The sequence below is a fragment of the Conger conger genome, chromosome 3, assembly GCF_963514075.1.
Source record: "Conger conger chromosome 3, fConCon1.1, whole genome shotgun sequence".
Classification (NCBI taxonomy): Eukaryota; Metazoa; Chordata; class Actinopteri; order Anguilliformes; family Congridae; genus Conger; species Conger conger.
In genome coordinates this window covers 16,359,080-16,383,567 of record NC_083762.1, presented here as the reverse complement: position 1 = coordinate 16,383,567, position 24,488 = coordinate 16,359,080, and the positions used below count along the sequence as shown (strand labels likewise).

Genomic DNA, 24,488 nt, shown 5'->3' with positions numbered 1-24,488 from the left:
TACACTGAACTGACTCTCTGTGACCACTTCATTAGGTATTTATTAGACTTATTGGCCTTCTGCTGTGACCCATCCACTTCAAGGTTTGACACATTGTGTGTTCAGAGATGCTCTTCTCTGTTCTAATGCATGGTTATATTTGTAACTGTTGCCTTCCTGTCAGCTTGAACCAGTCTGCCCATTCTCATCTGTGACCTCACTCAATTTCAGCCACAGAGTTGCGCATGAAAATGCCAGCTGTTTCTGAGATACTGAAGCCACCCCCTTCATTCCATAGTCAGAGTCAGTCAGATCGCATTTCTTCAGACAGAATGACAATGAGAAAATCAGAATGGGGAAGAACCTCTGCACCATGTCTGCATGCATGGCATGCAATGTGTTCCAGCCACAATATTGGCTGATGAGACATTTGCCTTCATGAGCTGGTTTACCGAATAAAGTGGTCACTCAGTGTATCTCATCTATAATGAACATATTACGTCATCAGTGCCCGCACAACACAAATTGGGTGCAGCCTGCAGCCTAGTGGCTAAGGTACACAACTGTGCCCTGGAAAGTTGGTGGTTCAAGCAAGATCCACACAGCTGCTGGGCCCTTGAGCGAGGCCCTTAACCCTGCATTTCTCCAGGGGGGATTGTCCCTGGCTTCATCTAATCAATTGTAAGCCAGTTTGGGTAAATGCATCAGCTAAATAACACATTGTTAGTATAATCATTATTGCATTGGTTTGTGGTGAACCCAATGTTATTTCCACTCCCTCAGATGACAAAGGCACTGTGAAGGACCCCACCCAGGTGCGGATGTTCCTCATGATGCACCCCTGGTACCTCCCTTCTACTGACCTCGCCCGAATGCTGCTGCAGAAGTATCCTTTGTGCTGGTCCGAGGACTGGGGCGGCTTGTAGCGTAGTGGTTAAGGTACATAACTGGGAGCCACAACGTCAGTGGTTCGAATCCCGGTCGAGCCACAATAAATGATCCGCACAGCCGTTGGGCCCTTGAGCAAGGCCCTTAACCCCACATTGCTCCCCGGGCGCTGCACTGTGGCTGCCCACTGCTCCTAAGTAACTAGGATGGGTCAAATACAGAGGACAAATTAACCCACAGGGTTCAATAAAGTATATCTTATCTTATTATCTTATCTTCAGTAGTTGGCCAGTTTATAGTTTGCTGGTGTATGATCATTGCCGCCAGCAATTATCACAGTTGACGGTCGATCGCAACGACTTTTAGTTTATACTCGAGCGATGGACGATTTGACGTCGTCGCGATCATCGTTGTGCCCATTGCTGAGACATACATTGTGTTGAACTTTGACCCCATCGCTGGCTCAATTGCCATGACAACCTTATTATAGAATGTTCTCACCCGTAATTATCTTCAGCAAAGTGTCCCCAACTAGCGTCCATGTCTTGAGCTCGCTATGACTCCACTTCTGAGTTTACACTTTTTATGAGTGACAGCGTTCAAAAGTCGGCCGATAATGGAATGTTGGAGACACTGTGGTGCTATCCATCCTCCGATCATACATCGGCAAACGGCCTTTACAAGGCAGCATTTTCTCTGTTTTTCCACACTTGTCCTTTTGTAGGCATGTCCCAAATTGCCAAATGCCTTATTTCAGTTAAATTTGAAGGCAGCATTAGATGTATCCTTCACCTGGGTAGGCTATCCCATAGGGCTTTGCGATTACCTGCGATGTCTCACCTGTGTTAAATTAACAGTGGCTCAAAGCAGCAAACCGCTGGCAGTGGAGGAACTGCTTTCGTATCGGGACACTGCCAATACGTCGTCACCATCTTCCACTGCTCAATCCACTGAAGCAAGGGCAGTGGTTATGTAACACGACCCTGACCATAACCTCAATGTGGTAAACATTTCTAAAGCTAATCCACACTCAGCATTTGCCCAACCCTGATTATAACCCCAGCTAGGGTTGCAATGCAAAGCAAATTGGCAAGCAAATTCATTACAAAGTTACCAGTTAATTTCTTTCATGAATTCCTCAGACCAGGGCCACAAATCAGAGCTGTACAAATGACTAGAAAACCAGACACACTGGTCGGTTTGGCAACCCTTTCCCCTATGGGACAGACCTTACAACTGGTCATACAACCCTAATCATAAGCCCACTGTGGGGAAAACTCCTCCAGCTCATTCAAGGTCAGTGCTTAAGGTCTGTGTTAAGGTTAAAAATGTCCGTGGAAAGGGGGTGTCCCAGTGTAGCGTAGCCTGTAGAGCACAGTCCACAGGCTCATTGAGAGCTGTGATGTTCGGTCGTTAATCTGGTCGTATGTAGCAGGGTTGGCTCGGCTAGTTCGCTAGTAAAGCAAAGGCTCGTAGCAGGTTACTGCGACAATGCTCCCTGATGACGTAACCCTCAAATTCAAAAGAACGTCGTCGCCCTTGGCAAGAGGAGATTTTGTCTTTAGCTGACTGGAAACATGTTCGTTGAACGGATATTTGGATGAGTGAGAGGCTGGGGTTCCCACCTTGCTACACGTGTGATCTGTGTCGTGTGTTGCATGTCTCTCCCTCTCTGCCGCTCCCCCTTCTTCGTGTCTGTCTGCACTGTCCTGGCCAACAGAGCTAAAAAAGCCTTGAAAAAGAAATGTTGGTTAAAAGGATAGAAGGAGGATTTTTCCCTTAACGGCTTGACAGATCCCAGGAAGAGAACTGCACTGCTGAGCACCGCACTAGAATCTGCCACCTCGTCAAGTAAGGACAGGCTCTCTCACGCTTTGTGCAGTACCTGAATGCAAGAGATGAACAGTCACGTGCAGCACATTGATAACTAGGGATAGGAAAATCATACATATTATACCAGTTCCTGAATGGTGCCTGAACCAATACCTCCTTTAAAATGAAGAGCCAATGATCCATCATAAAAGAATGTGTTCTTCATTGCAAAGCCAAAAAAAATTATTATTATTTAATTGCTTCAGAGTTATCATTTAGACTGTCTTGCTTTTGTGACTTTGAACGAATTTAGCGTTAGCTAGCATGCTAACGGTACCCGCTGTCTCTGACTGGGTCGACAGAGCGGGCGCAACATAAGCTAGTGAGGGAGTGTGGCAGCAACGTCCGAGTTGCGATTCGACCTGGTGGGTACCAATTGTATGGGAACCAGTTTTGGTACCCAACCCTACTGATAACTCTGCGGCTGTCATATCTATCTCTATCGCCACCATTTTCAACATCTGAACAGGTACTGGATCTCAGAGTTCCCGGCTGAGTTTGACCTGAACCTGGAGCTGGCAGAGCAGATCAAAGGCCTGAAGGACCTGCTCACTCTGGAGGGCAACGAGCGTCAGAGTCGTCTGATCGACATCGAGAATGTGTAAGTGACGCGCCGAAAATAGACTCGCGGCAAGAGATCCTGCCCTCGGACTGAGAGGCGCTTGTATTAAGGTGACATTCTGAACATTCCAGCTATTGAACAGGAAGTCCACTTTCAGTGTGTGAGTGGCCCCAGTGTTGACCCCGCTGACAAAAGAGCTCAAGCAAGGTTTTGAAACGGCTGGTAGCTTGTTGACCAGCTCCCAGCTCAACATGGTTTAGCTGGTTGACCAGCTCTAACCAGCCCCTACCTTGACATGGTTTAACCAGCTGAAGTTTGAAACAGCTGGCAGCAAAGACAGACTACTAGCACTAGCTGGTTGATCCAGCTAGGCCAGTTTATGACCAGCTTGGCCATGCTGGTTGACCAGCCCATACCCAGCTAGACCAGCTTATGACCAGCTTGAGCTGCTGTTGAAGAGCTTTTCGTTGCTGCTTCCTCAAAAAGCCCTCTCGATGGGTACATCTTTAAGCACTTTAAGGTTTATCACTTGCACTAGCACCAGTCACAAATATACTCTGCTTGTCTGACAAGCTGAACTTGCCCTGCCGTTTGGGTTCCTTTGAAGTGTCAAAATGAATTATTAAAGAAATTAACAAATCAAATCACCCTTGCTGCGCTGCCTTTTGCCTCCCCGTAGAGAAGACAGAGGTAACGGCTTGCTGGCGGCCATGTTTGTTCCCGCTCATGCTAGCATCATTTTCCTTTCCCATTTAAGATGCTTTTCCTTCCACTTACATGAAAGTTATTTAACTGAAACCTTTTATCTAATGCGACTTACAGCTTATTAGACTAAGCAGGGGCCAATCCCTCCTGGAGCGATGCAAGGTTAAGGGCCTTTCTCAAGACTCCAACTACTGCACAGATCTTATTGTGGCTACACTGGGGCTTGAACCACCAACCTTCCAATTTCCATTCAAGTACCATAGGCTATAGGCTATAGGCTGTCCCATACCACCCAATTGCACCACCATTTTTGAATCCGCAGTTGCATTTATTGCAGTTCATTGCTGCAACCTCACTTCTGATTTACCAGAACACAGTCAAGCATGTGGTCTCTTATCAGCGTGTACAGTATGTCACGTTGAGCAGACCGGTCGGAGGAAGCACTTCCTGGTGCAGCTAAACAGATCGAATTGCTGGTGACTGATTTACCTGTGGGATGCGTTGTAGTGCGATTAGATGCTATCGTAGCAGCCAACGGAAACCGCACAGTCCCTGGGAGACACTAGGGCCGATTGTGCAGCGCCTGATGGGACTGCATCTGACACCCTGAGGGACTACGTGACACAGGGCTCAGCCATGCACAACAGCTTCTTAATGGGATGAACCTCCCAGAAGCTATTCTTGAAAATAAGTTTCATGTGACACACAAACAGTAAAAATGGAAACTGCTGCACTTAGTGTCTTTCTACTGCAATGGAAAATTTAAACTATTGTCAATTTATAGTGTAACTTTTGTACTCCTTTGAATGTTAGTTAGAACTTTTCTTTTTTTTAGCAGTATGAGCCACTTGGGATGGCACATCTCCTTTTCGAGGGGGTCATCCAACACACAAAGTTACAGTTCAATAGACAGTCAGCATTTCAGACATTACATCATCAAAAGAAAATGTGTGTTTGTTGACGCCGTCCGCTGGTGTGAATGTTAAAGAGCAGAGCGTGTGTTAAGAGTGGAGTTGGTCATTCACGAGGGCGTTGTGATGACGCTCATTTGTGCTCTGCCATTCCCAGGCCCTCGTATGAGTGGAAACGCCAGGTGACGCAGCGTGTGCCATCTGTCTCCAAGAAGAGGAAGATGTCCTTGCTCTTCGATCACCTGGACTCCTGCGAGCTCGCAGAACACCTCACCTACCTGGAGTACAAGTCCTTCTGCAAGATCCTGGTGAGAAACGCCTCCTGTAGGCCTGTGCGTCTGTTTATCTTCCCTTCTATCCCTATGTGTATAGTCCTGTGGGATATATCCCTTACCTGTGCGTGTGTGTGCGGGCTTGTGTTTGCATGTAGCCTGCGTATGCAAATATGTATGTTTGTGGCCTGTAGGTCATTTGTGTGTATGTGTTTTATGCTCATGCGGGATTATGAATGTGTTGCAAACAGGGGTATATGGGTATGTTTGTGTGTATAATTGTGTGTGTGTGTCTGTGGGCATGCCTGTGTGTGCGTGTGTGTGTGTGTGTGCATTTGTGTCTGTGTGCATGTATGTGTTTGTGTGTGTGTGTGTGCATATGTGTATGTGTGTATGTTTGATGTGTGTATGTGTTTGTATGTGTATGTGTGTGTATGTTTGTGCGTATGTGTGTGTGTGAATGTGTGTGTTTGTGTGTGCATATGTGTATGTGTGTATGTTTGATGTGTGTATGTGTTCGTGTGTGTGCGTGCATATTTGTGTGTGTGTGCGTGCATATGTGTTTGTGTGTCCCTTCCCCTGCTCCCCCCCTCCTGTCTGACCCTGCTCCCTCCTCCTCTCCCTCAGTTCCAGGACTACCTCCCCCTCCTATCTGACCGCCCTCCTCTCCTCTCCTCCTCTCCCTCAGTTCCAGGACTACCTCCCCCTCCTATCTGACCCCCCTCCTCTCCTCTCCTCCTCTCCCTCAGTTCCAGGACGACCTCCCCCTCCTATCTGACCCCCCTCCTCTCCTCTCCTCCTCTCCCTCAGTTCCAGGACTACCTCCCCCTCCTATCTGACCCCCCTCCTCTCCTCTCCTCCTCTCCCTCAGTTCCAGGACTACCTCCCCCTCCTATCTGACCCCCCTCCTCTCCTCTCCTCCTCTCCCTCAGTTCCAGGACTACCTCCCCCTCCCATCTGACCCCCCTCCTCTCCTCTCCTCCTCTCCCTCAGTTCCAGGACTACCACAGCTTTGTGATGCACGGCTGCACGGTGGACAACCCCATCCTGGAGCGCTTCATCACCCTGTTCAACAGCGTGTCCCAGTGGATCCAGCTCATGGTGCTGAGCAAGCCCACCGCAGCCCAGAGGGCCACCGTCATCTCACACTTCATCCGCGTGGCCCAGGTACGCGCCGGCGACCGGCCAATAACGCGCCGGCTGCGTCAAAACACACCCATCGGCCGGCCAATAACGCGCCGGCTGCGTCAAAACACGCCCATCGGCCGGCTAATGAGCGCCTCCGTCCAAACACCAGCTGATTACGTTCGCCTTTCGCTTTAGCTGTGGTTGTGTTCGTGTGTCTGTGTCACCCTGTGTGTGTGTGTATGGGTGAGTGTGCATTTCTGTGTGTGTGCATGTGCGTGTGTTTGTGTGTGTGTGTGTGGGTGTGTGTTTGTGTGCATTTCTGTGTGCGTGCATGTGCGTGTGTCTGTGCGTGCATTTGTGTGCATGTATGTTTGTGTAGGTGTTTGGGTGTGTGCATGTATGTTTGTGTAGGCGTGTGGGTATGTGTTGTTTATGTGCATGTGTGTATGTGTATGTGTGTGTAGTGTGCATTTATTTGTGTGTATGCGTATGTTTGTATGTGTGTTCACGTCTGTGCATGTATATTTGTGCAGGTGTGTGTTTATGTGCATGTATGTGTGTAGTGTGCATTTCCGTGTATGTGCGCGTGTGTTTGTGTTCACATCTGTGCATGTATGTGTGTGTAGGTGTGTGTTTGCGTGTGTATGTGTGCGTGCGTGTGTCGTTCTGTCTCTCCGTTCCTGTGTGTTGTGCTTGTCTCCACTTCTTCTACCCGCTTAGATGGGCTTATCTGTCTCTGGCGCTGTGGGGCCCGGGTTCATCTCGCAGTGTAATAATCCCATTTAATTTAGCACTGCGCTGCTGCCAGGGTCAGCGTGTAGACCCTTCTGGTTTAAGAGGCTGCCACTCCTGGGAGATTTATAACGGCACGTAAAGGTGCCGGCTCTGATAGCGAGGCTGCAACCGCAGGACCCAATTAGCTTTTTCTCGCTAGGCGTGCGGCTGGATTAGTTTGGCCAGGGCTCAATATTACTGCTGCATTACCACCTGTCAGCCAGGGTGATAAAATAAGAGGTGAGGTGATGGTCTCATCACTTTGCACATGAGAACCAGGGTGGAGCTCCACCAATCACAGAGCACGTTGGTCAGAGGTAGCTGAATAACCCTGACTGTGACTGGTGGATACTCTGTAGCTATGGTTCCTGAAGACTTTTAAGGGTAAAAGGAGTATGGCCAGAAAGTATCCACCAATTACTGCTGACATTGTAATATCCAAACACTCAGTGATTGGTGGAGATCTCCTTCCTGGGCTCTGAGAAAAGATGAGAAAATATTTGCACGTCATTGGATATGAGCTAAATGACTATAATGTAATGTAATGTAAAAAGCTATTATGGCAGCATTCTATCCCTGGTTTATTCTCCTTGTATGCCAGATACCACCAGGTTTCTGGAAGTTGTCCATGAGAGATGCACAGCAAAGAAAAGTCAGTCTTAACAACTTTTAATTTTCTTGACAACGTGAAATTTTCTCACCTCATTGACAATATTTTGTGCTGACCCCTCACAGTAGTATTTTGATAATGCACGGATGGTGCAGTGGGTAGCACTGCCGCCTCACAGCAAGGAGGTCTTGGGTTTGAATCCCGGTCGGCCGGGGCCTCTCTGTGTGGAGTTTGCATGTTCTCCCCGTGTTTGCGTGGGTTTCCTCCGGGTACTCCGGTTTCCTCCCACAGTCCAAAGACATGCAGGTCAGGCTGATTGGAGAGTCTAAATTGCCCGTAGGTATGAGTGTGTGAGTGAATGATGTGTGTGCCCTGTGATGGACTGGCGACCTGTCCAGGGTGTATTCCTGCCTTTCGCCCAATGTATGCTGGGATAGGCTCCAGCCCCCCTGCGACCCTGTTCAGGATAAGCGGGTTAAGATAATAGATGGATGGATGGATGTATTTTGAATACGTTGGATTTCTGTGAGAGTAGTCGCTGACTCTTTTAGGAGATAGCAGTGACCACAGAGGTATGAAATCTGAGTCAAACTCGCATAGTTTTGCCAGCTCAAGACTGTCGACCCCTCCATGTGACACAGTGAAATCTGCTGAAACAGTCGTGCCGTTTGCGACATTCCTCAAAGCCTCTGATGTGGCCATGTTCACGACTTCTCGTCCACAAGGAGAAACAGTCCTCTTTAATGCATTCACAGTGAACCAGGTTCTGCTCCCTGTCTGGCTAATAATGCTCAGGGTTCAATGTTCAATTTTTCTCAATTTTCATTTGATTTTGAAAGGAAAGACATCAAATGAGAATTGGACATGCTTTAGAAAAACGATGGCTATCCTTTAAGAGGTGCAGTGTTCGCTAGCTGCGTCTGCTCCATGTGGAACGAGGAATGAAAATTTAGCAGACAAAGGAAGTCAGAAAGAATTTGAAAAGAAACAAACTCAGAGGAAATCATTTCCTTGAAGGGTCTGGCTTGCCGAAAGGCTTCGTGTGAAACACTTCACTGACCTAGAAAAATGCATCTTGAGTTTCACTTCCTTCTACAATGGCTCGGGGAATCTTCGAGTTCCTGACGTTTGACATACACTCAAAAATGAGTAGTGAAAAAAATAGTGGTGGCCACAGTATTACTAGGTATTACTTCAACTGATTACGTACTTGTAGTCACTTCTGCTTAAAACTGTGCAGCCGCTGTCCATAATTTAAAAAAAGTAAATCCAAAGATACATTTTTTATGTGTTTTAGTTTTCTAATGAGACTTAAAATATTTTCTTTTCCCTCAAGTAGAAAATATTAGCTTGCTTGAAGTTACTGTTAGCTTGATAAGTGAATATTTCAAGCTGTCTCGCCTCATTGGCAGTATTTTTGTCTTATTTGGGCAGATGCAAATTGAGCATAGTCCTTGAGTAAAATTTTTAATGGGGATACTCTAGACTATTGGAACTATTTGTTTCCATACCAATGAAATACTCTCAAAAAAGTACAAACCCCACCTTCTGGTCCTCTTCGTTGGCTCACCAGGCAAGATTAACCGAGCACAGAAAAGTATTTCAATCCAAAACAATTACGTATTTAACCCAGTTGCTAGTCTTCACTAGCAATCTTATCAAGCGACTTGTAATGATAGACGCAAAATATGAAATGAAATAGAAATAAGCATGCAGTGCAGACTTATTCTGTGGTTTTTGCAGCGTTGAGATTGACTTATTCTGTGGTTTTTGCAGTGTTGAGATTGACTTATTCTGTGGTTTTGGCAGTGTTGAGTTTGACTTATTCTGTGGTTTTTCCTTGACAGTGTTGAGTATGACTTATTCTGTGGTTTTTGCAGTGTTGATATTGACTTATTCTGTGGTTTTGGCAGTATTGAGTATGATTTATTCTGTGGTTTTTGCAGTGTTGAGATTGACTTATTCTGTGGTTTTGGCAGTGTTGAGTTTGACTTATTCTGTGGTTTTTCCTTGACAGTGTTGAGTATGACTTATTCTGTGGTTTTGGCAGTGTGTTGCGGAGCTCCTGAGGAGCGCTGGGACAGGGATTAGCGGTGTGGAGGCTGCTCGGGGCTGTGTGGTGCCCTGTCGAGGCTGCTCGGGGCTGGGTGGGTGGTGCCCTGCGGAGCTCTTTCCTGAGGGCCAGGTTAGGGAATGCGAGCCTTCTCTCTGCGGTGGCGATTCCCGCAGGGCGAGGTTATCTCCGCTCGCTGACGCCAATCCCGCCCCCCTCCCTCAGACGCTTCCTGGGAACCCGCCCTCCCACCGCTCCCCTCCTTCCTGTTCCTCATTCTGGCCCCTCCCCCTCCCTACGTGTCACTTCCTTGTTAATCCTCTCGCTCTTCCAAATGCCATTTGCTCGGTTTCCTTTGCCATTACCCCTCCGTCTCATTTAGTCTCGTTCCCTCTCTCTCTCCCCCCCTTCCCTATCACTCCTCCTGCATCATCCCTTTCTTTTCAGTTGCTGTAATGATTTGTTATTGCCTATTTTTACACTTATTCCCCTTCTCCACCTTTCATTATTGTTTGCACACTGATCAAAGGGAGAACTGCATCTCAGGGTTGGAAGAAGTGTTTTTAAAGTACAGCCGTGAAATGACTTCAGACTACTGATCGGCATATCACAATCACAATAAGAAATCTACATCTTTATTAGCCAACTGTATATGAAATTATTTTTGTGATTATCATGCTATATTATTGAGGGAAATAACTGGCTTGTTTTGTAATATTGGCGGAGGTTATTTGGCGTGTTTTGCACAGAATTACACCCTTGCTCAGATCTTCAGTGATTTCCTCTGCTCTCGGCTTTCGCAGTCCTGACTATACTTGACTTTTTATTAATTTCATGGAATAATTTTCCACACAAGGCAAGCTAATCAAGAAATGTCCTCAGTCCGCGTTTGCAATAACAGAGATAAGGTGGTGTGCGCATGGACACAGACGGCAGGAGGATTAAAAACACAGGTGGTGATATGACTGAGGATGACACGGGGGCAGGCAGGCTACCAAATGGAAAATATCAAGTACTGGAGAAAAAGATTAGGCTCTTACAAACAGAGACGGAGACAGAACTATCCGGTTTTAGTACAGGTCTGAGCCCATTCCTGTCTCTGGCTGCAGCTAACTGAAGTGGGGGGAAGTGTATTTGTTGCCTTTTAATTTACGTATATAGTGCTTTTCTCACACTCACTGATGAGGGGGAAACTCGCCTCAGCCACCACCAATGTGCAGCTCCCACCAGGGTGATGCAATGGCTGCCATTTTGTGACAGAACATTCACCACAAATCAACTGAGGTGGAGAAATCAGAGGATTCGTAGGCCGTTTGACTGGCGAGTGTAGAGTTGTAGCCTAGCGGTAAAGGTTACTCTTCTGTTACTCTGTAAAGCTTCTTCAGGACAGTCTGCTGTGAATTGAATTGAAGGTGCTTGCCGTGTCTCCAGTGTTGCTGGCAGAGGTGGTGTTGCATCTTCCATTAATTTACTAGCATTTAGCAGATGCTCATATCAAAAGGGAATTATACAGCTTTTTTGACATAGTGTCCATTTACACAGCTTCAGTATAAATAGACACAAGTCCATTTCTATGTAACATACTGATGTACTAATTACCTTGCTCCAGGGTACGAGAGCAGTGTCCCACCTAGAAATCGAACCTGCAACCTTCTCAGCTACAAGCCCAGTTACTTGACCATTAGTAGCTGGTTGAAGCCTTGCATGGCAGCGAATCGCCATTGGTGTGTGAGTGCGTGTATGAATGGGTGAATGAGAAGCATCAATTGTACAGCACTTTGGATAAATGTGCTGTATAAATTCCAACCATTTACCATTTACCATTTAGTACACTGGCACTACATTTACATTACATTGATTGACAGTAATCGAACAATTTACAGTAAATATCTTATATCTGGCCCTGCGAAGGACTGGCGACCTGTCCAGGGTGTATTCCTGCCTTTCGCCCAATGTATGCTGGGATAGGCTCCAGCCCCCCTGCGACCCTGTTCAGGATAAGCAAGTTAGGATAATGAATTCATGAATCTTATATCTGATAGATATTTACTCAGATATTTAAAGATATTTACTCAGGGCATGTCTAAAAACTAGAGTAAAACTACATGAGTAAAACTAGAAGCAGAACCTCCTGGATACAAATCTCTTCCTCCAACCGCGACACCACCCCAGTGCACATTGTGGATCGTCTTTAACCGAGCAAATCCATCTATATTGCAGTCATCCATCAGCATACTTTCACATTTTCCATTCCATTACATTCATTTTGCAGACGCTCCTATCCGGGATGTCTTGTGAAATTAAAGTGCACAGGTGCATTCAAACAGACGGGTCTCATCCTAACCTGTGTCACTGCGTCACCTTTCCAAACGGTCTTCCGTAAAGCAGATGGATAAAAAAAAAAAAAACATTAAAAGAAAATCCAACTTTACAAAGAGGCAAATCGATAAAAAGCGTAGTTTTGGGTCAGCTGCCATAGTTATTATCCGCTGTGCACTGAACACGTCCTTTGATGGATTACACTCGGTCTCTGTAGAGACGATTATTATCACCCGTGTCGTACACCATACCGCGTATCGCCTGTACCGCCACCCGGCACGTTACATATTTACACTATTCAGACAGACTTCGTGGAAACTTAGAAAAAGCTCAGCTGTGACGACAGTTTGTGTTGTTGAGTTTGTGTTTTTCTCTTTTCCGTTCGTCAGGTCTTTGTTATGATGATTTGAACCTCTGGGTAGAACACATGCTTGGCTAGTCTCTTTATATTTCGCTGCTCCCTGTTTGAAGTGAAAAGGATAATTATTTTGACTGAGATGGTATTGTTTTGCTTACAGCGTTCCGTTCCAGCCGTTTGGGTTTACCGATGTCTTTCATTAGGAGCAGTAGAATTGTGACGCCTCGTACCTCACTCGGGCACAGCTGAAGCAGAAACGTGTGTGCGTTGCGTTGCTTTGTCGCGGGGTTGTGTGACGGAGAGAGGTGCCCTCTGGGAGCACCCAGAAACAGCTGTGACTCATCGATTTCAACTTCAACACCAGGTGGCCTGCAGGACAGTCAGGGGCCCTATGGCTTCATGTGCAGAAGGATTTATAGAAAGGTTGACACGGTGAATAGGTATTTACTGCAATGTATGCCCAAACATTACTTTAGGTGTGTTTGGTTATTGTGTGTGTGTTTGTGTATGTGTGTTTGTCTGGGTGGGCACCTGTGTGTGCATGTGTGCCTGTGCACGTGTGTCTGTTTGTGAGTGTGTATGCGTGTGTGTGTGTGTGCATGTGTTTGTGTGTGTGTGTGTGTGTGCCTGTGTGTATATGTACGTACAGTATGCATGTGTGTCTGTGTATGCGTGTGTGTACCTGTGTGTATGTGTACCTACACAATGCGTTTGTGTGTGTGCCTGTGTGTATGTGTACCTAAAGTATGCGTGTGTGTGTGTGTGTGTGTATGTGTGCGTGCGCCTGTGTGTATGTGTATATACAGTATGCATGTGTGAGTGTCTGTATGTATGTGTACCTACAGTATGTGTGTGTGTGTGTGTGGGCCTATTTGTCCATTTGTGGATGTCAGCATGACACTGCATTGTCTCAGTAGGCCTGTCTCCATTTTGTGGTGGAACCCTACTGTGTGCATTGACTGACTACTGTTCAGTCAAACTTTCACCTGCTTCTCTGTGTCATGGTCACATTTTGGTATATTAGTTACCACAATTCACCCTCTGTGTTGTACTTTTTACCCCTTCTCTCTCTTTCTGTTTCCCTCTTCCTCTATTCTTTCTTTTCCCCCTGCTCTCCTTCTCTCCTTCTCCCTCTCCCTCTCCCCATCCCTCTCTCCCTCTCTCTCCCCCCTCTCCCTCTCTCTCTCCCCCTCCCCTCCCTCTCTCCCTCTCTCTCTGTAGAAACTGCTGCAGCTGCAGAACTTTAACACCCTGATGGCGGTGGTGGGGGGCCTAAGCAACAGCTCCATTTCCAGGCTCAAAGACACACAGACACACATCAGCAGCGAGACTAACAAGGTACAGCCGCCTGGATCCTGCCTCTCTGTCCTTCTCCATTTCCTCTCTTCCTCTTTCTCCTCATCATCATCATCATCAGCATGACCATTGTCACCATCATCAACACCATCATCATCACCATCATCGTCGTCATCAACACTATCATCAAGACCATCATCATCATTGTCATCATCATCGTCATTAACACTATCATCATCATCATCATCATCAACACTATCATCATCATCATTATCAACACTATCATCATCATCATCATCACTATCATCATCATCATCGTCATCATCAACACTATCATCAAGACCATCATCATCATTGTCATCATCATCATCATTAACACTATCATCATCATCATCAACACTATCATCAACACCATCATCATCATCATCATCATCATCATCACCATAATTATCACCATCATTGTCATCATCATCATGATCATAATCAGTATTGCCTTCATCACAATCATCATCTCCTTCAGCCCTCATCTTCATCATCTTCACTAACATCATTAATCAACAGCATTATTAACTTCATCACCATAATCACACACTTCATAAATAAAAAAACTGGGAATTAATCAGTGCCTTCCAAAACACACAGCTTTTTGCAATGCTACAGTGCCCTTATAATTGTAAAGAAATAGGAAATTACTGTCATATTCATCTCAGTAATAATCATCAACACCATCAGTATTGCCATTATCATGAAATGTGACCTTAGTGGAATGAATAGCTACATGGTTATATGCTCTTTCAGAGTCTCTGACCTGAGAATATAGCTCTGATATCTGACCACATTTATTTTCTCACCACAGACCCTTTCCTGTGAGACCAATTATGTGACTCATTTCTTTCCACTGGCTGCATGTTAGCCCTGGCATCGAGTTAAAAAGCCTTGATACTAGCCAACAGGGCAGTTAATAGGACAGTTTCACCAGACTACGAATCAATCCTCAAAACTTACACCCCGGCCAGATCTCTTTTGTGTTCACTGGGTTGGCCAGAGTATACAATCAGTGACCACTTTATTAGGTAGACCTGTACACCAGCTTGTTAATGCAAATATTTAATCAGCCAATCATGTGGCAGCAACTAGATGCATAAAATTATGAAGATGTAGTCAAGAGGTTGACCTGTTTTTCAGACTAAATGTCAGAACAGGGAAAATATTTGATCAAAGTGACTGTGGAATAATTGTTGGTGCTCGACAGGGTATGTGTACCTGTTTTACCACTTTGAATCCCTGTCCAGCCTATTTCCCAGGGCTAGACCCACTACTGCATTGTAGCTTTCCCATACAAACCCCCCTGGCCTTGTACTGGTAGGCCACAATGCTGCCGTAGTGACAGTGTGAGTCCCAATCTGATGTCACGTAAATTCAGTTGGATTTTGATCGGCTGTCAGTGTTTTATCGTTCAGACAGCTGTAAGAAAAACATCCGAAAGAGGTCCCAGTGATATCGCTCGTCACTGTCATTGTAGTTGTGGTGTGGACTCAACCTGCCATTTTAATTAGAACCATCTTTTTAAAACAACATATATATTGTTTTTGTTATAGTTATCATTATTGGTGTGGATGGGCCTTAACTGTGGTCTGACGAAGGTAGCGTATAAGGCACGTAAACCTTCCTTAGGTTTATGTTCGATACTTTTGCCTGTACATCCCAGCATCCTGTTGCCTGTTTTAATGTCCAGCACCAGTGGTCCTTTTTTTAAAGATATTTTTTAGGCCTTTTTCAGCCTTATTGGACAGTATATAGAGACAGGAAGAATGGGGGCGAGAGAGAGGGAAAGACATGCGACAAATTGTCAGACGGTCGGATTCGAACCGTTGACGTCGCGGCTCGCAACGAGCATGCGGTCAGCGCTCCGCAGGCTGCGCCACCGAGACACCCCAGCACCAGTGTTCTAACCGCTCGCCGGTTTTTCCGTTTGCCGGCCAGGTGTTCAACAACCTGACGGAGCTGGTGACGTCCTGCGGGAACTACAGCCAGTACCGCCGGCGCTTCGCCGAGTGCTCGGGCTTCCGCTTCCCCATCCTGGGCGTCCACCTCAAGGACCTGATCGCCGTGCACGTGGCGCTGTCGGACTGGGCCGACCCGGCCAAGACCCGGGTCAACCTGGCCAAGACCCAGCAGCTCTACGCCATCCTGCAGGAGCTGGCCATCGTCCAGGCCACGGCCCCCAGCGTGGACGCCAACACCGACCTGCTCAACCTGCTCACGGTCAGTCTGCAATTTTAATCTTCGTACGGTTCAGTTCAGTTACGTTTTTATCTGTGTAGCGCTTTTCACAGCAGACTGCCCCAAAGACGTTTTACATGGCAACAGAGGCGGATAAACATGGGAAATATCAGCCCTGAGCCTCCAAATAGCCCCGGAGGTAAATAACTCCCTAGTAGGAGAAAAACCCTCATACAGCTGTGAGAAAAAACTCCCCAATGGGAAGAAATCTGGAGAGGAACCCGGCTATAGGGGGATGCCCATCCTCCACTGGCCTATAGGTTGAGTTGGTAACAGTCCAGGTATTAAACTAGCAGGTGATCTAGGAAGTCCACATGGAGTATGCAGTACAGAGGGGAGGGGGATTCAACTGTAGCTCCAGGATGAAGACATTACGGTATTCCAGTTATTTTTTGTGGATGCTTTTATCTAAATTGAAAAAAACTGTTCAAGCTAGGTTTTGAAACAGCTGGTAGCTGGTTGACCAGTTCCTACCAGCTCCCAGCTCGACATAGTTTAGCTGGTTGACCAGTTCAGACCAGCTCCCAGCTTAACATGGACTGATCAGCTCAAGCTATCTTCTGAAACAGCTGATAGCTGGTTGATCAGCTACCAGCTCAGACAAGCAACTAGCACTAGCTGGTTAACCAGCTCATACCCAGCTAGACCAGCTTTATGACCATCTTAATTTTCATGCAGGTCAAGTTGGCATGCATGTAGCTGGATTTTACAGCTTGGACTAAGTAGGGGCCATTCCCCCCTGGAGTAATTTAGGGTTAAGGACCTTGCTCTAGGCCCCAACAATCTTATTGTGCCTAAACCAACTTTCCAGGTCCCAGTGAAGCACCTTAACTACAAGACTATGCGCTGTCCCAGCATGAAAACAGGAACACGCACACATCCGCCCGTGCTTTTCCACAGGTGTTTCGGAGCTGGAAAGTTCAGCGTCACGGGGAATAGGAAAGCCAGCCTTGCACAGTGTCAGAGTACTCCCAAGTGCACCTTACTGAAGTTAACAACAACAACACCTGCCGAGGTCTGCAATCCTAAGGGCTAAAATGCTGACCACAGCAGTCCTTTGGTGCATAGAAAATTCTGCCATATCCATTATTCATTATGCGTACAGTAAATCATTGTAGGTGGATGGGTGGTCAGAACTGATTTGTGGGTTTAAGCAAATTGATATTTTTGCAGGCAAGCGCATATAGCTGATGACTTTGCCATTTACAGACATTAGGGGGTGATTCATTGTCTGGCATAATGGCAAAGAAACTTGGCTTGCAACTCAAAGGTTGCAGATACACTTCCCAGATGGAATGGCGCCATTTTACCATTGTTTGAGATTAGTAAATGTCCAGCTTCATAAATGGAAAGGTATCTATGAAAAGACCGCTGGCCGTTTAGGATACTGTGGATTACAATGTCTGTTCAACAGCTAAACATGAACATAAAAGTCACGGTTGATGTTTCTACGGCGATAGAGGTGCGCACCGCCCGGTTAGAGCTTGTTAGGCTTCATAAGCCTTGTTTATGAATGGACTCTTTTAACCGGACTGTTAAAACCAGTTTTACGGTCTGAACCAATCGTCTTTCATGATCATATGGCATTAATGTGATCCATAAAATGAATATGCACTCTCCTCTGTAAGGACACGAGGCTGGGGTCTTATAGCTGCAGTATTGAGCTATGTCTGTCATGGCGGTGTAGCATTGGGCTCTATGCTGAAATTATTTTATTTAAATTTAGGAGCACAATAATACATCCCAATTAGTACACATGCTTCAAAATTATGTTCCCAGTTAGCATCATTCTCAGCAGCACACCAGCACTGGGCTTGTAACTTTTAGGTAGTAGGTTAGATTCCCTGGTGGGGGATTGAAGCAAGATTAACATTAATCACTTCAGTCAATATTTAGCTGTACAATTATACACTCAGTGAGCACTTTACTAGACATTTATTACACTTATTTTTTGGACTTATTGGTGTTCTGCTGCTGTATCTACTCAGAGGTTTGACGTGTTGTGTGTTCAGAGAGGCTCTTCTGCATAGCACTGTTGTAATCCGTGGTTATTTATGTTACTGTCATGTTCCTGTCAGCTTCAACCAATCTGGCCCTACTCTTCTGACCTCTCTCATTAATAATGCATTTCTGCTCACAGAACTGCTGCTCACTGGATGTTTTTAGTTTTTCGCACTATTCTCTGCAAACTAGAGACTGTTGTGCATGCAAATCCCAGGAGATCGGCCGTTTCTGAGATACTCAAACCGCCCTGTCTGGCACCAACAATCATTCCACAGTCAAACTCACTTAGATCACACTTCTTCCCCATTCTGACAGGTGAACCCCCTGACCACGTCTGCATACTTGCATGCATTTAGTTGCTGCCACATGATTGGTGTACTGGTCTACCTAATAAAGTGGTCACTGAGCGTAAGTGTAGATCTCTAATTGCTCTCATCAACATGTGAAATGTTATACCGGGACTCCATGGCGGTGCGACAATATATGTCATATTTGCATGGCTGCCTACTGGAGGTTTCACGTTCATTTCCAAACCCCGAGGGAAAGCAGTGCCAAGCGCCTTCTCGGAAATGTCACATACAACAGGCAGACAAGAGGCCTGGAGGAAGCTCTGCCCGTTTCAGAAGGTTTTCTCTGACTGAACGAGCATCAGTCAGAGGAATATTAATCTGTAAGGGGCACGCGGTGTGCCTTTTTAAAGTGGTGTGTGGATTGTGGTGTACACGGTGTGCCTTTGAGCAAGATACAGATATCCTGTATAGCTGCGTAAATGGGTGCTATAACACAAGCGTCTGATGAATGCCGAAAATATAAGTGTCATAGCAGCATCGCACTAGCTGTGCAGCGGTTAGCGGTTGTTGTTCGTAAGTGAGCTGCCCTCAGTATTAAGCTGACACCCATGCGGTCTGTGGGGAGTAAAATAGGTCGTGTAGGCTGGTGGGCGAGTGCACACACTTCATCTGCTGCATGCCTGGAAGTTCGAGTGGGGCTAGCAGTTAAAAAAATGATCAAAAGAATAATAATAATTTTTAAAAACGAAACAACCGAAAACACTGCAGTAAAATATAACCTCTCTGCCTCTGTGTGGTCTGAGACTGAGGCATCACCCCTGTTCCATAAATGAATCCTAAAATGTCTGTGCATGCGAGCTAAACGAGAAAGCTTGCTGCAGAATGCGCTCTACTTTCTTAATCACATTGTTTGGGCGTAATGTCCGTGGAAAAAAAAAAAAAACTGTTTTTTTTTTTCCTGGCAAGCCATTATGACATTCACACTCCTATTGTAATCTGCAATTATGTTGCCATGGAAAAAAGAGTTTAAAAATAGACGCCATCTTGTATAAATTTCCCAAATAATTTGGATGCGTTTCCTCCCGCCTGTTCTCTTAAAATGCATCTGCAGTGGAAACTTACAGATTTCTCTGAACCTCCCCTGAGATTTGATTGCTACAATCTTTTCGCCTGGTGTCACCTATCTCTCCCCTCAAAATCATTTCTATACAGAACGATTCGACAGCTTCCCACACCCATAATACGGCAATACAGTGTACGCGGGATTCTTTTAATTGACTGTTATTAGGTAGCAGCTAATTTACCAGGAACAATGCGGAAAAGATATGCCGACAGCACTCCTGTAATTAGCCGGTTATTACTTTAATGAATGGGTACAATACATAGACTTAAAAAAAAAAGAAAAATATAGACAATGTGACTGTGATGTCACCCATTGACTTTCCTTGGCGCTAGAGAAAGGCGTTTTAAAGCTGCGGAAGTGCAGTTTTTGATCCTCCATTTTGTAAATATTGGAGTCAGAGATTGTGCAGTAGGGAAAGGGGGGGGGCTTATATGGCTATGAAATTCGGGTCTGGTATGGGTCCTCCCCAAATATCTAAAGGGTTTGTTCCTGTGGTATGTGTCTGCGGCGGATGGGTATCTCCCTATAGCCGGGTTCCTCCTGAGATTTCCTCCCTTCTGGGTTTCATTTCTCACCACTGTTTGAGGGTTTAATCTCCCCAGTAGGGAGTTGTTTTTTAATATACCTCATGTGCTGTTGTGGGGGCTTGGGGCTGGTATTTTTATTAGTCCTCCCCTCTGTTACTCTGTGAAGGGTCTTTGGGACAGTCTGCTGTGAACAGCGCTACACAAATAAAACTGAATTTAACTGAAGTGAAGTGGTATGGAAAAGGGGCGGGGAGAGGTTCTGGTGATGGTGACGTCACTGTTGTGCGTGTGATGTCACCGCAGGTGTCTTTGGACCAGTACCACACAGAGGAGGAGATCTACCAGATGTCTCTACAGAGGGAGCCTCGCAGCTCCAAACCAGCGGTGAGCAGGGGCCATTAAGAAACAGGGGAGGGGGGGGCTTCCCTCAAACCATCTGATATTCCAGGGCTCTGCTACAGTTAAACATTTGGAGAAACAACATCCCCCTCACCACCCCCTCTCTCTCTGTTATCCCCAAAACACCCAGAGGAAGTCCTGTTCTGTTTATAAATAATGACTCACTGGTGCGAGGTCTGTGTTCCCTCACACTTTCCCGGGAGGGAAACAAAAACCAGCAGTCAAACATGTTATATTTATCTCTGTAGATGTTGGCAGGTCCTGCAAAAATCTGTCTGCATACAGATCTGTCGAGCTGTTGGATTGGTTAGAAATATTATTTGATTGGTGATGCATTATTAGATAGCACTGATAGATATTGTTTTGTAACCTCCATGATAAAAATCTGTTATCAATTGATCACTGATAGATATCTTTCAGCCTTGTTGCAAACTGACAATTGATTGTTTGGATGAATTCATTCACATGAAGGCCACAACATGGATAAATGGATTGGCTTTTGAGGACAAATACATGATATGTGACTGAGAAACACTAAGTATTAATGCTTGTTTATGTTCTGGAAATTGCTTCTCCAGGCCTCTAGCCCCGCCCCTGGCCCCACCCCTAAGCCCACGATGATAGATGAATGGGCGTTGTCCGTGAAGCCCAAAGCTGACCCGGCGATCATCACCAAACACATTGAGAAGATGGTGGAGGTAAGACATTCTGCCTGGGGCAGAGGTCTCCAACCCTGGTCCTGAACGGTGGCCTGTAGCGTAGTGGTTAAGGTACATGACTTGGACCCGCAAGGTCGGTGGTTCGATCCTTAGTGTAGCCACAATAAGATCTGCACAGCCGTTGGGCCCTTGAGCAAGGCCCTTAACCCTGCATTGCTCCAGGAGAGGATTGTCTCCTGCTGAGTCGTTAGAGTGTCTGCCAAATGCCATTAATATAATGTAATGTAAATGCCATTAATGTAATGTAATGTAATGTAATGGACGGCCATAGGGTCTGCTAGTTTCTCCTGTTACCCTGCACTTAATCAGTTTGAGCAGTTGGCTACGCAGTTAACTCACTTCATCTGGCTACCTGGATTGGGTGCTGATTTTAAGGTGAAAATAAAAACCAGCTTGTGGCTCTCCAGGCCTGTAGGGTTGCAGACCCCTGGACTAGGGTCTCGAATGTTCCCTGAACATGTGACAGTGAAATATTTAGGAGTCTTTGAATCCTCTTCTTCAAGACGTGCAGACCACTGGTCTTGAATGTTTTAATTTCCGGGTCCCAAATTAGAAATACTTTTTAATATCAGTACCCAAATTAGAATTTCAGTACCGTTCTGGGACCTGTCACATATGCATACCAGCACAGCATAGTTGCTTACCGATCCCTGGACCCCTACCTCATACGCTGCTGTGACCTGTTTCGGGTTTAAAAACACAGCTGTAGGCACTTTTAATTGGTGGTTTTCTGACTTGGCATATTAAAGTTGTTAAAAAAGTTCTTAGCTTTTAACATAATTTGTACTTATTTTATTCCAACACAAGTCAGGTTTGACTCATCAGTCTGTCAAAAAATATAGTTTAATTCCAGCGACCAGATGAGCACATATTAGCAGATAATTTCACCTGTCAATTCAAACAAATTATCTCTTTCTAAAGGAACCTTTTTTTATCATACGGCAGAAAAAATGAAAGCATTGGTTGATCTCACTGATTAAAAGTCCTAGGATGTGAATGTGTAAAATTTATTCATGGCACACATAGCGATTTCTAAAATAATTTAACCTCAAGAGGTAATTAATCTTACAGTGGACACTTTGTGTCCAAATAATAACAATTAATAGGCTATTACTATTCGGAGGGGGCAACTGAGATGAGAAGAAGCCAACATACAGAGTAGGTCCCTGGATCGCGTGTTAAGACCGTGCTATAAGTGCTGCAGTCACTAGCAGTCTAAGGACCATCTAAGGACAAACTGAACTAAAATGATGGACATTGTTGGCTCAAGAGTGTAGGCTAAGTTTCAGGGCTCTACACTAATATATATATATCTTTTTTATTTGTAAATAATGTTGAAAGATGTAGGAACATCCCACTTTGTGGGTATACACTTAAATCTCAAACACATTTTCTGGAGCAAATGCTCCTAAAATGGTAGCACTGTAGAGCCCTCAGTTCATTAGTTGAGTCTCTGGTTGTGAGAGGACAGAATTATTAGGTTAAAAAAAGGACTCGGAAAAACTCAAGGCTTTTGCTACAATATATCTTGATTGAAGCTTCACTGATAAAATTTAAAAATATCTAATTTCAAATTTGACCTTCAAAGTAGTGACTAATCTAACAGTTGGTGAATGTTTCGTATGAAATATACATCCCTCCAATATCCAGGAGCAGTGCTGTATTGGACACACTGAGCATTTATACCTCACTGACTTGGTTTAAGCTTGGAACAGGCAGCAGAACACCTTCCTGTGTTTTCACTTTTTCCAATTATTTTTTTTTAGAAACCTCAGTTTAAATTTTTTTTTCTATTATTTCTCGGTTTTTCCATTCAATTTGAGTTTCACTTTTCCTATTAAAGAAATCAAATTAATTTCAAGCTGCAAGCACACATATGTTAACTGCAAACAGCCCAAGGTGTTATTTAAACACATGATTATCTGAGTTACCAGATCGGTTCAGATGTGATAAGGGTTGTGACCTGTGTATTTTTGGGTGTGTTTGTGTGTGTGTGTGTGTGTGTGTGTGTGTGTGGTGCAGTCTGTGTTTAAGAACTTTGACACGGACGGGGATGGACACATCTCCCAGGAGGAGTTTGAAATCATCAGGAACAACTTCCCGTATCTCAGCAAATTTGGTGAACTGGACAAAAACCAGTGAGTAGAAATCACAAGGCCTTATCACGGCCGGGCTTCCTTCCATTACACTTATCTTTAAAAGAATGCATGCAGGTTTTAAATGGTTATAATTCATAAATCATTTAGGGGCAGCCTGTAGCCAAGGTACATGACAGGGACCCAGAAGCTTGGTGGTTCAAGACCTGGTGTAGCCACAATAAGATCAAGATAAGAGCTGTTGGGCCCTTGAGCAAGACCCTTAACCCCACATTCCTCCCGGGGGGATTGTCCATGCTTAGTCAAATCAACTGGAAGTCGTCGCTTTTAATAAAAGCGTCTGCAAATTATTACAAATTATTATTATTTTAAGGTCATATAATGGGTTGGGTGACAGGGGTTAATTAAATGGGAGCAGTATGAAATCACAAATAGTTGTTGGATTGTGTTTCACTACATGTAACTGACATGTCTTTAACCCAATACTCATTAATTCCACAAGCTGTATGTATTTTTTGTTAATCTGGTCACGGGACAATTTGTACAACACAGCATTGTCTAAGCCAGGCCTGCCCAACCCTGTTCCTGGAGATCTACTGTCCTGTAGGTTTTCACTCCAAACCTAACAAAGCACACCTCCTTCAACTGCTAGAGCAGGGCTGACCAACCCTGTTCGTGGAGATCTACCATCCTGTAGGTTTTCACTCCAAACCTAACAAAGCACACCTCATTCAACTGCTAGAGCAGGCCTGACCAATCCTGTTCCTGGAGATCTACGGTCCTGTTGGTTTTCACTCCAATCCTAACAAAGCACACTGCACTCAACAGCTAGAGATCCTGTAGTGCTACTAATTAGTAGAATCAGATGTGCCATGTTAGGGTCGAAATGAAATCTTACAGGTGCTAGATCTCCAGGAACAGGGTTGGGCAACCCTGGTCTAAGATATCGCTTTTCCCTACTGGTCATAGTGCAGAGATGTCAAATCCCTCAAATCTAAATCTGGCCTTGGTTTTGTTTCCTCCCACGTAATTAACTGAACAATTAGTGCTGCTACTGAATGGCCAGCCTGCCTTCACACCTGAGTACCATGTTCAGGGATGGTGGAAACCAGCCGTTCTCGGCCCTCGAGGACCCATAATTTTATTTAGCTTTTCCAATACAAGCCATAGAAGATAAAACATATGCACGCTGCACATATCTGGCCATCACGATTACAGGCCCAAGTCACTACAACCCATTTCTTCTGAAGCGGAACTTCACTTGAGTGCTGTCCTAGAACGCATTTTTATGGCCCGCCTTAGGCCAAACTGTTGTGGGGA

The 24,488-nt window shown here is 45.3% G+C and overlaps 1 protein-coding gene across 1 annotated transcript in view; it reads left to right on the top strand.

The window, feature by feature from the left end:
* LOC133123412 (RAS guanyl-releasing protein 2-like) overlaps positions 1–24,488 on the top strand; it is a 49,742-nt gene that overhangs the window by 16,290 nt on the left and 8,964 nt on the right. Inside the window, 10 exon segments of the mRNA XM_061233877.1 lie at positions 763–865; positions 2,662–2,718; positions 3,209–3,340; positions 5,075–5,225; positions 6,183–6,356; positions 13,653–13,769; positions 15,711–15,992; positions 20,258–20,338; positions 20,932–21,051; positions 23,095–23,228. Coding sequence (XP_061089861.1) covers positions 763–865; positions 2,662–2,718; positions 3,209–3,340; positions 5,075–5,225; positions 6,183–6,356; positions 13,653–13,769; positions 15,711–15,992; positions 20,258–20,338; positions 20,932–21,051; positions 23,095–23,228 — 1,351 coding nt within the window.